General features: G+C 43.6%; 1 protein-coding gene across 1 annotated transcript in view; it reads right to left on the bottom strand.

The window, feature by feature from the left end:
- The window catches only part of LOC106597163 (glutamate receptor-interacting protein 1), a 428,473-nt gene that overhangs the window by 51,706 nt on the left and 359,642 nt on the right, over positions 1-17,125 (bottom strand). The window contains exon 16 of the mRNA XM_045698664.1: positions 3,402-3,471. Coding sequence (XP_045554620.1) covers positions 3,402-3,471 — 70 coding nt within the window. The remainder of the gene's footprint in view (positions 1-3,401; positions 3,472-17,125) is intronic.

Below are 17,125 nucleotides of genomic sequence, written 5' to 3'. Positions count from 1 at the left end.
TAGACCACTGATTAATATCCACTGCATCAAACACAATATACTATACTGCAGAAATACATCTATTTATATGTGACTCTGCCATAGTGGAGTTTAGTGGAGTGGTGTGCAGAGCAACATTCATAGTGTAGTTTAGTAGAGTGGTGTGCAGAGCAACATTCATAGTGTGGTTTAGTAGAGTGGTGTGCAGATCAACATTCATAGTGTAGTTTAGTGGAGTGGTGTGGAGAGCAACATTGATAGTGTGGTTTAGTAGAGTGGTGTGCAGAGCAACATTCATAGTGTGGTTTAGTAGAGTGGTGTGCAGATCAACATTCATAGTGTAGTTTAGTGGAGTGGTGTGGAGAGCAACATTCATAGTGTGGTTTAGTAGAGTGGTGTGCAGAGCAACATTCATAGTGTAGTTTAGTGGAGTGGTGTGCAGAGCAACATTCATAGTGTAGTTTAGTGGAGTGGTGTGCAGAGCAACATACATAGTGTAGTTTAGTGGAGTGGTGTGGAGAACAACATTCATAGTGTAGTTTAGTAGAGTGGTGTGCAGATCAACATTCATAGTGTAGTTTAGTAGAGTGGTGTGGAGAGCAACATTCATAGTGTAGTTTAGTAGAGTGGTGTGAAGAGCAACATTCATAGTGTAGTTTAGTGGAGTGGTGTGCAGAGCAACATTCATAGTGTAGTTTAGTGGAGTGGTGTGGAGAGCAACATTCATAGTGTAGTTTAGTAGAGTGGTGTGCAGATCAACATTCATAGTGTAGTTTAGTGGAGTGGTGTGGAGAGCAATATTCATAGTGTAGTTTAGTGGAGTGGTGTGGAGAGCAACATTCATAGTGTAGTTTAGTGGAGTGGTGTGCAGAGCAACATTCATAGTGTAGTTTAGTGGAGTGGTGTGGAGAGCAACATTCATAGTGTAGTTTAGTAGAGTGGTGTGCAGAGCAACATTCATAGTGTAGTTTAGTGGAGTGGTGTGCAGAGCAACATTCATAGTGTAGTTTAGTAGAGTGGTGTGCAGAGCAACATTCATAGTGTAGTTTAGTGGAGTGGTGTGCAGAGCAACATTCATAGTGTAGTTTAGTGGAGTGGTGTGGAGAGCAACATCATAGTGTAGTTTAGTGGAGTGGTGTGCCGAGCAACATTCATAGTGTAGTTTAGTAGAGTGGTGTGGAGAGCAACATTCAAAGTGTAGTTTAGTGGAGTGGTGTGGAGAACAACATTCATAGTGTAGTTTAGTAGAGTGGTGTGGAGAGCAACATTCATAGTGTAGTTTAGTGGAGTGGTGTGGAGAACAACATTCATAGTGTGGTTTAGTAGAGTGGTGTGGAGAGCAACATTCATAGTGTAGTTTAGTAGAGTGGTGTGCAGAGCAACATTCATAGTGTAGTTTAGTAGAGTGGTGTGGAGAGCAACATTCATAGTGTAGTTTAGTGGAGTGGTGTGGAGAGCAACATTCATAGTGTAGTTTAGTAGAGTGGTGTGGAGAGCAACATTCATAGTGTGGTTTAGTAGAGTGGTGTGGAGAGCAACATTCATAGTGTGGTTTAGTAGAGTGGTGTGCAGATCAACATTCATAGTGTAGTTTAGTGGAGTGGTGTGCAGAGCAACATTCATAGTGTAGTTTAGTGGAGTGGTGTGGAGAACAACATTCATAGTGTAGTTTAGTGGAGTGGTGTGGAGAGCAACATTCATAGTGTAGTTTAGTAGAGTGGTGTGGAGAGCAACATTCATAGTGTAGTTTAGTGGAGTGGTGTGCAGAGCAACATTCATAGTGTAGTTTAGTGGAGTGGTGTGGAGAGCAACATTCATAGTGTAGTTTAGTGGAGTGGTGTGCAGAGCAACATTCATAGTGTAGTTTAGTGGAGTGGTGTGCAGAGCAACACTGAGACAATAGTGTTGATGTGGTTGGTGCATGTTGTATGTTTCAAATAATTTACCTGTGAGCAGGTTGATTGGTTGATTGATGTATTTACCTGTGAGCAGGTTGATTGGTTGATTGATGTATTTACCTGTGAGCAGGTTAATTGGTTGATTGATGTATTGATGTATTTACCTGTGAGCAGGTTGATTGGTTGATTGATATATTTACCTGTGAGCAGGTTGATTGGTTGATTGATGTATTTACCTGTGAGCAGGTTAATTGGTTGATTGATGTATTTACCTGTGAGCAGGTTGATTGGTTGATTGATGTATTTACCTGTGAGCAGGTTAATTGGTTGATTGATGTATTGATGTATTTACCTGTGAGCAGGTTGATTGGTTGATTGATATATTTACCTGTGAGCAGGTTGATTGGTTGATTGATATATTTACCTGTGAGCAGGTTGATTGGTTGATTGATGTATTTACCTGTGAGCAGGCTGATTGGTTGATTGATGTATTCACCTGTGAGCAGGTTGATTGGTTGATTGATGTATTTACCTGTGAGCAGGTTGATTGGTTGATTGATGTATTTACCTGTGAGCAGGTTAATTGGTTGATTGATATATTTACATGTGAGCAGGTTAATTGGTTGATTGATGTATTTACCTGTGAGCAGGTTGATTGGTTGATTGATGTATTTACCTGTGAGCAGGTTGATTGGTTGATTGATGTATTTACCTGTGAGCAGGTTAATTGGTTGATTGATGTATTTACCTGTGAGCAGGTTGATTGGTTGATTGATATATTTACCTGTGAGCAGGCTGATTGGTTGATTGATGTATTCACCTGTGAGCAGGTTGATTGGTTGATTGATGTATTTACCTGTGAGCAGGTTGATTGATATATTTACCTGTGAGCAGGTTGATTGGTTGATTGATGTATTTACCTGTGAGCAGGTTGATTGGTTGATTGATGTATTTACCTGTGAGCAGGTTAATTGGTTGATTGATATATTTACATGTGAGCAGGTTAATTGGTTGATTGATGTATTTACCTGTGAGCAGGTTGATTGGTTGATTGATGTATTTACCTGTGAGCAGGTTAATTGGTTGATTGATGTATTTACCTGTGAGCAGGTTGATTGGTTGATTGATATATTTACCTGTGAGCAGGCTGATTGGTTGATTGATGTATTCACCTGTGAGCAGGTTGATTGGTTGATTGATGTATTTACCTGTGAGCAGGTTGATTGATATATTTACCTGTGAGCAGGTTGATTGGTTGATTGATGTATTTACCTGTGAGCAGGTTAATTGGTTGATTGATATATTTACCTGTGAGCAGGTTGATTGGTTGATTGATGTATTTACCTGTGAGCAGGTTGATTGGTTGATTGATATATTTACCTGTGAGTAGGTTGATTGGTTGATTGATGTATTTACCTGTGAGCAGGTTGATTGGTTGATTGATGTATTTACCTGTGAGCAGATTGATTGGTTGATTGATGTATTTACCTGTGAGCAGGTTGATTGGTTGATTGATGTATTTACCTGTGAGCCACGCTGCCCTTCTTGATGTCGGAGATGATGAGAGCGTCCCCAGGTTTCCTACTGGACGGAGCTAGGAGCAGAGAAGGAAAGGATGGGCGTATGAGAGAGAGAGCAACTAAACCACAGGCTTATATCATTAACAAAACCACAGGCTTAAATCATTAACAAAACCACAGGCTTAAATCATTAACAAAACCACAGGCTTATATCATTAACAAAACCACAGGCTTATATCATTAACTAAACCACAGGCTTATATCATTAACAAAACCACAGGCTTATATCATTAACAAAACCACAGGCTTATATAATTAACTAAAACCACAGGCTTAAATCATTAACAAAACCACAGTCTTATATCATTAGCAAAACCACAGGCTTATATCATTAACTAAACCACAGGCTTATATCATTAACAAAACCACAGGCTTATATCATTAACTAAACCACAGGCTTATATCATTAACAAAACCACAGGCTTATATCATTAACAAAACCACAGGCTTATATCATTAACTAAAACCACAGGCTTATATCATTAACTAAAACCACAGGCTTATATCATTAACAAAAACCACAGGCTTATATCATTAACAAAACCACAGGCTTATATCATTAACAAAACCACAGGCTTATATCATTAACTAAACCACAGGCTTATATCATTAACTAAACCACAGGCTTATATCATTAACTAAACCACAGGCTTATATCATTAACAAAACCACAGGCTTATATCATTAACTAAACCACAGGCTTATATCATTAACTAAACCACAGACTTATATCATTAACAAAACCACAGGCTTATATCATTAACTAAACCACAGGCTTATATCATTAACAAAACCACAGGCTTATATCATTAACTAAAACCACAGGCTTATATCATTAACTAAAACCACAGGCTTATATCATTAACTAAACCACAGGCTTATGTCATTAACTAAAACCACAGGCTTAAATCATTAACAAAACCACATGCTTATATCATTAACAAAACCACAGGCTTATATCATTAACTAAACCACAGACTTATATCATTAACAAAACCACAGGCTTATATCATTAACTAAACCACAGGCTTATATCATTAACAAAACCACAGGCTTATATCATTAACTAAAACCACAGGCTTATATCATTAACTAAAACCACAGGCTTATATCATTAACTAAACCACAGGCTTATGTCATTAACTGAAACCACAGGCTTAAATCATTAACAAAACCAATTTATGAAAATGGCGTCTCATTCATTTCTTTGGTTGCATTTACACAGGCATCCCAATTCTGATATTTTTCAGATCAGCTCTGAAATAGAGATCTGATGTGATTGGTCAAAAGAGCAATTAGAAGAAAAAATCTCAGAATTGGGCTGCCTGTGTAAATGCAGCCTTTAAAGTTGATGAAAAGCGTATCAGCCTAAAACATGGTTGGGCTGAGTGCCTTACAGGAAGGGAGGAAGGGTATCTGTTTTGAGTAAACAACTTCCCTCCCCTCTTCTCTAACCCATCATACTCCCTGCAGTCCTACTCCTCCGCTTCCCTCCCTTATACTCCCCTCCCTCCCATCTCCTCCCTCCCTCCCATCTCTTCCCCTCTGCTCTCCTTCCCCTCTCTTTCCCTCCCCTCTCCTCCTCTCTTTCCCTCCCCTCTCCTCCTCTCTTTCCCTCCCCTCTCCTCCTCTCCTCTCCTCCCATGTACTCCACTCCCCTTTATATTCCCTCCCACTCCTCCCTTCTGCTCTCTTTCCCCTCTCCTCTCCTCTTTCCTTCCCCTCTCCTCCTTTCCCCTCTGCTCTCCTTCCCCTCTCCAGCCCTCTCCTCCCCTCCCCTCTCCTCCCCCTCCTCTCCTTCTCTTCTCTTCCCTCTCCTCCCCTCCCTTCTCCTCCCTTATCCTCCCCTCTCCTCCCCTCCTCTCCTTCTCTTCTCTTCTCTTCCCTCTCCTCCCCTCCTCTCCTTCTCTTCTCTTCTCTTCCCTCTCCTCCCCTCCTCTCCTTCACTTCTCTTCTCTTCTCTTCCCTCTCCTCCCCTCCCCTCCCTTCTCCTTCCCTCCCCTCCCTTCTCCTCCCTTATCCTCCCCTCTCCTCCCCTACTCTCCTTCTCTTCTCCTCCCCTCTCCTCTCCTCCCTTCTCCTTCCCTCCCCTGTACTTCCCTCTATATTGTAGTCTGCTGAACAGTTTCTGTCCACTTCCCTCCATAAACAACCACACATGAATGACCTCCTCATCTCAGCTGACAAAACCAAAACGCTGCCTGTCATTACTGCAGCTCTTTACCTGGCCTGTCAAATTGCCAACTCAGTCCTGTTGTAATTCTGCAGGTGCTTCCTGTGTCTATCTATATGTCAGAGGAGAGAGGAGAGACAGGAGAGATGTCCTTTCTACCTGCTCTGAAAGAGACACATCTCTGTGGCCCGGCTGTGTTGTGAATGTTAATGTGTGGAAGCTGTGGAAGCCAGGGACTGCTTGGTGTGATGTGGAGACGTCAGTGCTGTTGATGGGGTTAACAGTGGAGGGGATAGAGGCATTCTGCAGGGAGTCCACTATTTTAACTGGAGGCACTAGAGTAAGACGGTTACTTGTCCAATGAGCGAGCAGGGAGGTAAAGGTGAGGGGGCATCTACAGAACACTAGAGACATCATGTGAGGTTTACACTAAATTAACTAGTGGCACTACACCAACAAAGTTACTGCCATTTTGATACTGCTGCGTGTATAGTTTCCTAAGAGAAACCGTGATGTCGACAGTGGTGGAAAATCCTGCAGGCAAGGCTGCAGAATGAATTCTATTTATATGGCTGTAGAAGGAATTATATTTATATGGCTGCAGAATGAATTCTATTTATATGGCTGCAGAATGAATTCTATTTATATGGCTGTAGAATGAATTCTATTTATATGGCTGTAGAATTAATTATATTTATATGGCTGTAGAATGAATTATATTTAAATGGCTGTAGAATGAATTATATTTCTATGGCTGTAGAATGAATTATATTTCTATGGCTGCAGAAGGAATTATATTTATATGGCTGAAGAATGAATTATATTTATATGGCTGCAGAATGAATTATATTTATATGGCTGCAGAATGAATTATATTTATATGGCTGTAGAATGAATTATATTCATATGGCTGCAGAAGGAATTATATTTATATGGCTGTAGAATGAATTATATTTATATGGCTGCAGAATGAATTATATTTATATGGCTGCAGAATGAATTATATTTATATGGCTGAAGAATGAATTATATTTATATGGCTGCAGAATGAATTATATTTATATGGCTGCAGAATGAATTATATTTATATGGCTGTAGAATGAATTATATTCATATGGCTGCAGAAGAAATTATATTTATATGGCTGAAGAATGAAATATATTTATATGGCTGCAGAATGAATTATATTTATATGGCTGCAGAATGAATTATATTTATATGGCTGCAGAATGAATTATATTTATATGGCTGCAGAATGAATTATATTGATATGGCTGAAGAATGAATTATATTTATATGGCTGCAGAAGGAATTATATTTATATGGCTGAAGAATGAATTATATTTCTATGGCTGCAGAATGAATTATATTTCTATGGCTGCAGAATGAATTATATTTATATGGCTGCAGAATGAATTATATTTATATGGCTGTAGAATGAATTATATTTATATGGCTGCAGAATGAATAATATTTATATGGCTGAAGAATGAAATATATTTATATGGCTGCAGAAGGAATTATATTTCTATGGCTGCAGAATGAATTATACACTGCTCAAAAAAATAAAGGGAACACTTAAACAACACAATGTAACTCCAAGTCAATCACACTTCTGTGAAATCAAACTGTCCACTTAGGAAGCAACACTGATTGACAATAAATTTCACATGCTGTTGTGCAAATGGAATAGACAACAGGTGGAAATTATAGGCAATTAGCAAGACACCCCCAATAAAGGAGTGGTTCGGCAGGTGGTGACCACAGACCACTTCTCAGTTCTTATGCTTCCTGGCTGATGTTTTGGTCACTTTTGAATGCTGGCGGTGCTTTCACTCTAGTGGTAGCATGAGACGGAGTCTACAACCCACACAAGTGGCTCAGGTAGTACAGCTCATCCAGGATGGCACATCAATGCGAGCTGTGGCAAGAAGGTTTGCTGTGTCTGTCAGCGTAGTGTCCAGAGCATGGAGGCGCTTCCAGGAGACAGGCTAGTACATCAGGAGACGTGGAGGAGGCCATAGGAGGGCAACAACCCAGCAGCAGGACCGCTACCTCCGCCTTTGTGCAAGGAGGAGCAGGAGGAGCACTGCCAGAGCCCTGCAAAATGACCTCCAGCAGGCCACAAATGTGCATGTGTCTGCTCAAACGGTCAGAAACAGACTCCTTGAGGGTGGTATGAGGGCCCGACGTCCACAGGTGGGGGTTGTGCTTACAGCCCAACACCGTGCAGGACGTTTGGCATTTGCCAGAAAACACCAAGATTGGCAAATTCGCCACTGACGCCCTGTGCTCTTCACAGATGAAGCAGGTTCACACTGAGCACATGTGACAGAGCCTGGAGACGCCGTGGAGAACGTTCTACTGCCTGCAACATCCTCCAGCATGACCGGTTTGGCGGTGGGTCAGTCATGGTGTGGGGTGGCATTTCTTTGGGGGGCCGCACAGCCCTCCATGTGCTCACCAGAGGTAGCCTGACTGCCATTAGGTACCGAGATGAGATCCTCAGACCCCTTGTGAGACCATATGCTGGTGCGGTTGGCCCTGGGTTCCTCCTAATGCAAGACAATGCTAGACCTCATGTGGCTGGAGTGTGTCAGCAGTTCCTGCAAGAGGAAGGCATTTATGCTATGGACTGGCCCGCCCGTTCCCCAGACCTGAATCCAATTGAGCACATCTGGGACATCATGTCTCGCTCCATCCACCAAGGCCACGTTGCACCACAGACTGTCCAGGAGTTGGCGGATGCTTTAGTCCAGGTCTGTGAGGAGATCCCTCAGGAGACCATCCGCCACCTCATCAGGAGCATGCCCAGGCGTTGTAGGGAGGTCATACAGGCACGTGGAGGCCACACACACTACTGAGCCTCATTTTGACTTGTTTTAAGGACATTACATCAAAGTTGGATCAGCCTGTAGTGTGGTTTTCCACTTGAATTTTGAGTGTGACTCCAAATCCAGACCTCCATGGGTTGATAAATTGGATTTCCATTGATTATTTTTGTGTGATTTTGTTGTCAGCACATTAAACTATGTAAAGAAAAAGTATTTAATAAGATTATTTCATTCATTCAGATCTAGGATGTGTTATTTTAGTGTTCCCTTTATTTTTTTGAGCAGTATATTTATATGGCTGTAGAATGAATTATATTTATATGGCTGTAGAATGAATTATATTTATATGGCTGCAGAATGAATTATATTTATATGGCTGAAGAATGAAATATATTTATATGGCTGCAGAAGGAATTATATTTCTATGGCTGCAGAATTAATTATATTTATATGGATGCAGAATTAATTATATTTCCACGGCTGCAGAATGAAATATATTTATATGGCTGCAGAATGAAATATATTTCTACGGCTGCATTGCAGAAACTTCTTTCCTCCCTGTGGAGAGTTGGTTAGCTGACTCTGCTGAAACCCGAATTAGACCCCTTTCCTCAGCCTCGAGCCTACAGGAAACAATGGGTTCTGGTGGTGGTGGTTGGACCAAACAGAACACACACACACACACACACACACACACACACACACACACACACACACACACACACACACACACACACACACACACACACACACACACACACACACACACACAGAGGAAATGACCTCAGGGTACCGTTAGCCATCATTGTCATCGTTGAGCCACTGGTCTATCTGACAATTAAACCTCAACAAATACTATTCCACTGTCTCCTAAAGACACAGTATGGTCTGAGTGACTGACTCTATTCCACTGTCTCCTAAAGACACAGTATGGTCTGAGTGACTGACTGACTCTATTCCACTGTCTCCTAAAGACACAGTATGGTCTGAGTGACTGACTCTATTCCACTGTCTCCTAAAGACACAGTATGGTCTGAGTGACTGACTCTATTCCACTGTCTCCTAAAGACACAGTATGGTCTGAGTGACTGACTGACTCTATTCCACTGTCTCCTAAAGACACAGTATGGTCTGAGTGACTGACTCTATTACACTGTCTCCTAAAGACACAGTATGGTCTGACTGACTGACTGACTCTATTCCACTGTCTCCTAAAGACACAGTATGGTCTGAGTGACTGACTCTATTCCACTGTCTCCTAAAGACACAGTATGGTCTGAGTGACTGACTCTATTCCACTGTCTCCTAAAGACACAGTATGGTCTGAGTGACTGACTGACTCTATTCCACTGTCTCCTAAAGACACAGTATGGTCTGAGTGACTGACTCTATTCCACTGTCTCCTAAAGACACAGTATGGTCTGAGTGACTGACTGACTCTATTCCACTGTCTCCTAAAGACACAGTATGGTCTGAGTGACTGACTCTATTCCACTGTCTCCTAAAGACACAGTATTGTCTGAGTGACTGACTATATTCCACTGTCTCCTAAAGACACAGTATGGTCTGAGTGACTGACTGACTCTATTCCACTGTCTCCTAAAGACACAGTATGGTCTGAGTGACTGACTGACTCTATTCCACTGTCTCCTAAAGACACAGTTTTGTCTGAGTGACTGACTCTATTCCACTGTCTCCTAAAGACACAGTATGGTCTGAGTGACTGACTGACTCTATTCCACTGTCTCCTAAAGACACAGTATGGTCTGAGTGACTGACTCTATTCCACTGTCTCCTAAAGACACAGTATGGTCTGAGTGACTGACTGACTCTATTCCACTGTCTCCTAAAGACACAGTATGGTCTGAGTGACTGACTCTATTCCACTGTCTCCTAAAGACACAGTATGGTCTGACTGACTGACTGACTCTATTCCACTGTCTCCTAAAGACACAGTATGGTCTGAGTGACTGACTCCTATTCCACTGTCTCCTAAAGACACAGTATGGTCTGAGTGACTGACTCTATTCCACTGTCTCCTAAAGACACAGTATGGTCTGAGTGACTGACTGACTCTATTCCACTGTCTCCTAAAGACACAGTATGGTCTGAGTGACTGACTCTATTCCACTGTCTCCTAAAGACACAGTATGGTCTGAGTGACTGACTGACTCTATTCCACTGTCTCCTAAAGAAACAGTATGGTCTGAGTGACTGACTCTATTCCACTGTCTCCTAAAGACACAGTATGGTCTGAGTGACTCTAGTCCTGCAGGAGCCAGCCACCAGCCCTCTAGTCCTGCAGGAACCAGCCACCAGCCCTCCAGCCCTGCAGGAACCAGCCACCAGCCCTCCAGCCCTGCAGGAGCCAGCCACCTGCCCTCTAGTCCTGCAGGAACCAGCCACCAGCCCTCCAGCCCTGCAGGAACTAGCCACCAGCCCTCTAGTCCTGCAGGAGCCAGCCACCAGCCCTCTAGTCCTGCAGGAGCCAGCCACCAGCCCTCTAGTCCTGCAGGAACCAGCCACCACCAGCCCTACAGCCCTGCAGGAGCCAGCCACCAACCCTCCAGCCCTGCAGGAACCAGCCACCAGCCCTCCAGCCTTGCAGGAACCAGCCACCAGCCCTCTAGTCCTGCAGGAACCAGCCACGAGCCCTCCAGCCCTGCAGGAACCAGCCACCAGCCCTCTAGTCCTGCAGGAGCCAGCCACCAGCCCTCTAGTCCTGCAGGAACCAGCCACCAGCCCTATAGTCCTGCAGGAGCCAGCCACTAGCCCTCTAGTCCTGCAGGAACCAGCCACCAGCCGTCTAGTCCTGCAGGAGCCAGCCACCAGCCCTCCAGCCCTGCAGGAACCAGCCATCAGCCGTCTAGTCCTGCAGGAGCCAGCCACCAGCCCTCCAGCCCTGCAGGTCTCTTCAGTGTAGCACTGGTATGTCTACACCGTAGAAGCACTGAGGCCAAATGGCATCACTGGGAGTTCACACCATCCCACTTCTGGCATCATATCAGCCACTAAAGAGGAATTCGGTATGTTAGATGTGTTCAGATTGTCCATAATATTGTTTGTGTGAACATTTAAATATTCCAAAACAGCAGCATAACTGAATGTTCCAAAATCAAAAAATCTAAGTTAATTTTGAATCATTTCTACTGCTCTGACAAAAAGAAAGTCTAAACACAAGCCTTTAAAAAGTGTTATCTCTGACCTCCCTGCCTCTATAGAGACTATAATCTGTCCAATGTCCAAGTGAAGAGGAGTTGAACAAGACAAGATGTGTAGAGAGCTGCTGAGCCCAGCTAGCCTTTACAGCCTCCTTCAATAGATCAACCATCCACTACACAGAGATACAGCCACAGCAGTACAACTCTTAGAGAAGCCATGAAGGCTCCAGGCTGTGTCCTATCCCCCATTTAGTTAACTCCTTTTAACCCTCTGCTCTGCAGTCCCCTATTTTGGGAGTAGGGTGTTATTTGGGGGACACACCCAGAGTTCCAGCAAAACAAATCTCACATAAAGAAGCTGACACCCCAGAGAGTTGTGGAGCCTTCAGAGAGCCTTTGTAGATCCTCAGAGCGCGGTTCAGTTCGCAGGATGCTGTTTCCGTGTTCTCAGCAGAGCATCCCCAGCCTCCTTCCTCCATTTCCCTTTTATCTCTCTCTCTCTTTCTCTCTCTCTCTCCCTCCTCCATCTCTCTCTCTCTCTCCCTCCTCCATCTCTCTCTCTCTCCCTCCTCCATCTGTCTCTCTCTCGCTCTCTCTCTCTCACTCCTCCATCTCTCTCTCTCTCCCTCCATCTCTCTCTCTCTCCCTCCTCCATCTCTCTCTCTCTCTCTCTCTCCATCTCTCTCTCTCTCTCCCTCCTCCATCTCTCTCTCTCTCTCCCTCCATCTCTCTCTCTCTCCCTCCTCCATCTCTCTCTCTCTCTCCATCTCTCTCTCTCTCTCCCTCCTCCATCTCTCTCTCTCTCTCCCCCATCTCTCACTCTCTCTCCCTCCTCCATCTGTCTCTCTCTCGCTCTCTCTCTCTCACTCCTCCATCTCTCTCTCTCTCCCTCCTCCATCTCTCTCTCTCTCCCTCCTCCATCTCTCTCTCTCTTTCCCTCCTCCATCTCTCTCTCTCTCTCTCTCCTCTCTCCCTCTCTGTTACGGAGTGGTGAAGACGCCTTGGACAGCCAGCTGGCCTCACACCAGCCTGTGGAGAGACACAGAGGACACGCCATTGCGAAATGCAGAGACAGACACAGCACCGTTTGGCATGAGATGGCTTCTCTTCTGGAGTAACACAGTTCTCCTTTGATATAGCAGCATGATGGACTTTCTTACAGAAGTAACAGTCTATCCTCTTAAATCCTGTCTTTATGATTCCGGCTGCCTTCAGTACCTCTCACAGACACCCAGTAAAATCTCTCTGATTCTCCTGCTAAACTTTTCCTTTTGAGAACAATCACGTCAAATTTATAAAATTATAGAAGTCCGTTTTGGGGTCAAATCCCTTGCAGAGCCCTGAGGAATGGTAATGGGGTTTATTTCTTTTCAAAGAGCTTGGGATTTTAGAAACAAGTGGAGGTTTTAGATAGAGACTTACAGAGAAACTGGACAAGTTGCAGTGAAACTATTGGGGAAGAAAGCAGAAAATATTATCTGGAGAAAATGTCAGCCTGACTGAGGGCCCAGCGTCGTCCGGGTTTGACCGGGGTAGGCCTAACCCTAACCCTAACCCTAACCCATCATTGTAAATAAGAATTTGTTCTTAACTGACTTGCCTAGTGAAATACAGGTTACATTTTTTTTTTAAGTAAGTAATTGAAAAAATTGTGTGTCAGTTTGATACCAGCAGAGCCCCTCTATGGCAAGGTGTCTGGAAAAGCTGAGCCAGCAAAATCCTCCTTCCTCAAAGTTAACAAAACACAAACATTGTCGAATTTGCCGAGTCAGAGCAAACAGGAAACTTCATAGAAGATAAGCGGGCGAGCACTTCAAAAGATAAATAATTACACGCTTTCTAAACCCTCTAAATGTGTCTCCTCTCTCCCGGAATCTAACCTCTCTGTTTGTCAAGCAAACAAAACTCCAGAAGAGAGAAAGGTTTCAACTTTACCGACTAATTCTTCAACGTTGAAGACAAATGAACGCGAGAAGAATGAGTGTGTTGTGTCCCAAGAGGAACCTATGGGCCCTGTACTATATAGTGAAGAGATCGCCATTTGGGATGCAACCCTACACTTGTTGAAAAGGAGACAGTGATTCATGTTGTTATGACAACGCAGTCGAGCGCTGCTTTGATGGAGCATCTGGCTAAACGTGCACATCCATCGCCGTGGTGACCGAGGAGAGCGTGGATGTGGGGACCTCCACAGGCAGGCAGCTTCTTGATTGCAGGTTGGAAAAACAAATGGAGTTTTAAACACTTTCGTCTCTACTGACCTTCTGAAAAGTCAAACGACTGTAAACAAATTAAAAGATGCCGGGAGAGGAGAGGAGACAGAGTAGGTGGGTGTGTGTGTGTGTGTGTGTGTGTGTGTGTGTGTGTGTGTGTGTGTGTGTGTGTGTGTGTGTGTGTGTGTGTGTGTGTGTGTGTGTGTGTGTGTGTGTGTGTGTGTGTGTGTGTGTGTGTGTGTGTGTGTGAGCGGTTTATGGTGTCCTCTGGGTGGCTGGGCTGAGTTGGTATCTATGACTACAGAGAGTACATTTTACCAAGCCCATCTCTCTCTCTCTCTCTCTCTCTCTCTCTCTCTCTCTCTCTCTCTCTCTCTCTCCCCCTCTCTATCCCCCTCTCTCTCCTTTTCTCTCTCTCCTTTTCTCTCTAATCCTCTCTCACCCTCTCTCTCTCTCTTTCTCTCTCTCACACACTCTCTCTCTCTCATCCTCTCTCTCCTTTTCTCTCTCATCCTCTCTCTCACCCTCTCTCGCTCTCTCACATCCACTCTATCCCCCTCTCTCTCCTTTTCTCTCTCATCCTCTCTCTCATCCTCTCTCACCCTCTCTCTCTCTCTCTCTCTCTCTCTCTATGAGATCCAGAGAAATGTCCATCTGTGACCGATGATCAGACATTTATAGCAGCTGTAAAAAAAAGATTAGCATGTGGGGAAATCATTATAGGAGATGAAATACTGTCAAATAGATGAAAAAATGATCTGCAAGAATGAAGACTAAAAAGATACTATTCATAACAGAACAGGTGTATAAGAACATGTTTTCAGTTGAACCATACCAGGAGGATTTCCAAAGGAGAAATATCTATCATAAAACTCTGAACTATGAACTGCCTCAAACTGGACGCCTTCTTCTCAGTTTTAATAACTGAATCCAGTGGAAATGTAAGTGGAGAAATGTAGAGAGAAAAAACTGGTTAAAACATCCCCGAAGGCAAGTCTGGAGGGACAATGGTGGGACTGGAGGCTGTGTTCAGAGTCAAGCTGGCCCAGTTAAGGGCTCCCATCCTGGGTATGCGGTCAGAGGTATTCCCCCTGCTGGTTCTGTTCATCCAGACGCCCTGGAAGTCTGTGATGGTGAGAGACTCTCAATTAAAACCTCAAAGGAACTCTAACTAAAACAGTAGAGTTACATAAGATCTGGACTATCTCTTTAACTATAAGAGTAGTGTTACGTCAGACCTGAACTATCTCTTTAACTATAAGAGTAGTGTTACGTCAGACCTGGACTATCTCTTTAACTATAAGAGTAGTGTAATGTCAGACCTGGACTATCTCTTTAACTATAAGAGTAGTGTTACGTCAGACCTGGACTATCTCTTTAACTATAAGAGTAGTGTTATGTCAGACCTGGACTATCTCTTTAACTATAAGAGTAGTGTTACGTCAGACCTGGACTATCTCTTTAACTAAAACAGTAGAGTTACATAAGACCTGGACTATCTCTTTAACTATAAGAGTAGTGTTATGTCAGACCTGGACTATCTCTTTAACTATAAGAGTAGTGTTATGTCAGACCTGGACTATCTCTTTAACTATAAGAGTAGTGTTATGTCAGATCTGGACTATCTCTTTAACTATAAGAGTAGTGTTATGTCAGACCTGGACTATCTCTTTAACTATAAGAGTAGTGTAATGTCAGACCTGGACTATCTCTTTAACTATAAGAGTAGTGTTATGTCAGACCTGGACTATCTCTTTAACTATAAGAGTAGTGTTATGTCAGACATGGACTATCTCTTTAACTATAAGAGTAGTGTTATGTCAGACCTGGACTATCTCTTTAACTATAAGACTAGTGTTATGTCAGACATGGACTATCTCTATTTCCATCTCCTCCTCTCCTCCTCTCTCTGTCTGTTAATCTCTCCTCCTCTCTCTCAGTCTGTTTATCTCTCCTCCTCTCTCTGTCTGTTTATCTCTCCTCCTCTCTCAGTCTGTTTATATCTCCTCCTCTTCTCAGTCTGTTTATCTCTCCTCCTCTTCTCTCAGTCTGTTTATCTCTCCTCCTCTTCTCTCAGTCTGTTTATCTCTCCTCCTCTCTGTCTGTTTATCTCTCCTCCTCCTCTCTCAGTCTGTTTATCTCTCCTCCTCTCTCAGTCTGTTTATCTCTCCTCCTCTCAGTCTGTTTATCTCTCCTCCTCCTCTCAGTCTGTTTATCTCTCCTCCTCCTCTCAGTCTGTTTATCTCTCCTCTTCTCAGTCTGTTTATCTCTCCTCTTCTCAGTCTGTTTATCTCTCCTCCTCTCTCTCAGTCTGTTTATCTCTCCTCCTCTCTCAGTCTGTTTATCTCTCCTCCTCTCACAGTCTGTTTATCTCTCCTCCTCTCTCAGTCTGTTTATATCTCCTCCTCTCTCTGTCTGTTTATCTCTCCTCCTCTCTCAGTCTGTTTATATCTCCTCCTCTCTCTGTCTGTTTATCTCTCCTCCTCTCTCAGTCTGTTTATCTCTCCTCCTCCCAACTGTTTATCTCTCCTCCTCCTCTCAGTCTGTTTATCTCTCCTCCTCTCTCTCAGTCTGTTTATCTCTCCTCGTCTCTCAGTCTGTTTATCTCTCCTCCTCTCTCTCAGTCTGTTTATCTCTCCTCCTCTCTCTGTCTGTTTATCTCTCCTCCTCTCTCAGTCTGTTTATCTCTCCTCCTCCTCTCTCAGTCTGTTTATCTCTCCTCCTCTCTCAGTCTGTTTATCTCTCCTCCTCTTCTCAGTCTGTTTATCTCTCCTCCTCTTCTCTCAGTCTGTTTATCTCTCCTCCTCTTCTCAGTCTGTTTATCTCTCCTCCTCTCTGTCTGTTTATCTCTCCTCCTCCTCTCTCAGTCTGTTTATCTCTCCTCCTCTCTCAGTCTGTTTATCTCTCCTCTCTCAGTCTGTTTATCTCTCCTCCTCTCTCAGTCTGTTTATCTCTCCTCCTCTCTCTCAGTCTGTTTATCTCTCCTTCTCCTCTCTCAGTCTGTTTATCTCTCCTCCTCTCAGTCTGTTTATCTCTCCTCCTCCTCTCAGTCTGTTTATCTCTCTTCTCTCAGTCTGTTTATCTCTCCTCTCTCTCAGTCTGTTTATCTCTCCTCGTCTCTCAGTCTGTTTATCTCTCCTCCTCTCTCAGTCTGTTTATCTCTCCTCCTCTTCTCAGTCTGTTTATATCTCCTCCTCCTCTCAGTCTGTTTATCTCTCTTCTCTCAGTCTGTTTATCTCTCCTCCTCTTCTCAGTCTGTTTATATCTCCTCCTCCTCTCAGTCTGTT

The sequence above is a fragment of the Salmo salar genome, chromosome ssa17 (genome assembly GCF_905237065.1).
Source record: "Salmo salar chromosome ssa17, Ssal_v3.1, whole genome shotgun sequence".
Classification (NCBI taxonomy): domain Eukaryota; kingdom Metazoa; phylum Chordata; class Actinopteri; order Salmoniformes; family Salmonidae; genus Salmo; species Salmo salar.
The sequence above is the reverse complement of the archived record's forward strand: the minus strand, read 5'-3'. Positions and strand labels throughout refer to the sequence as shown.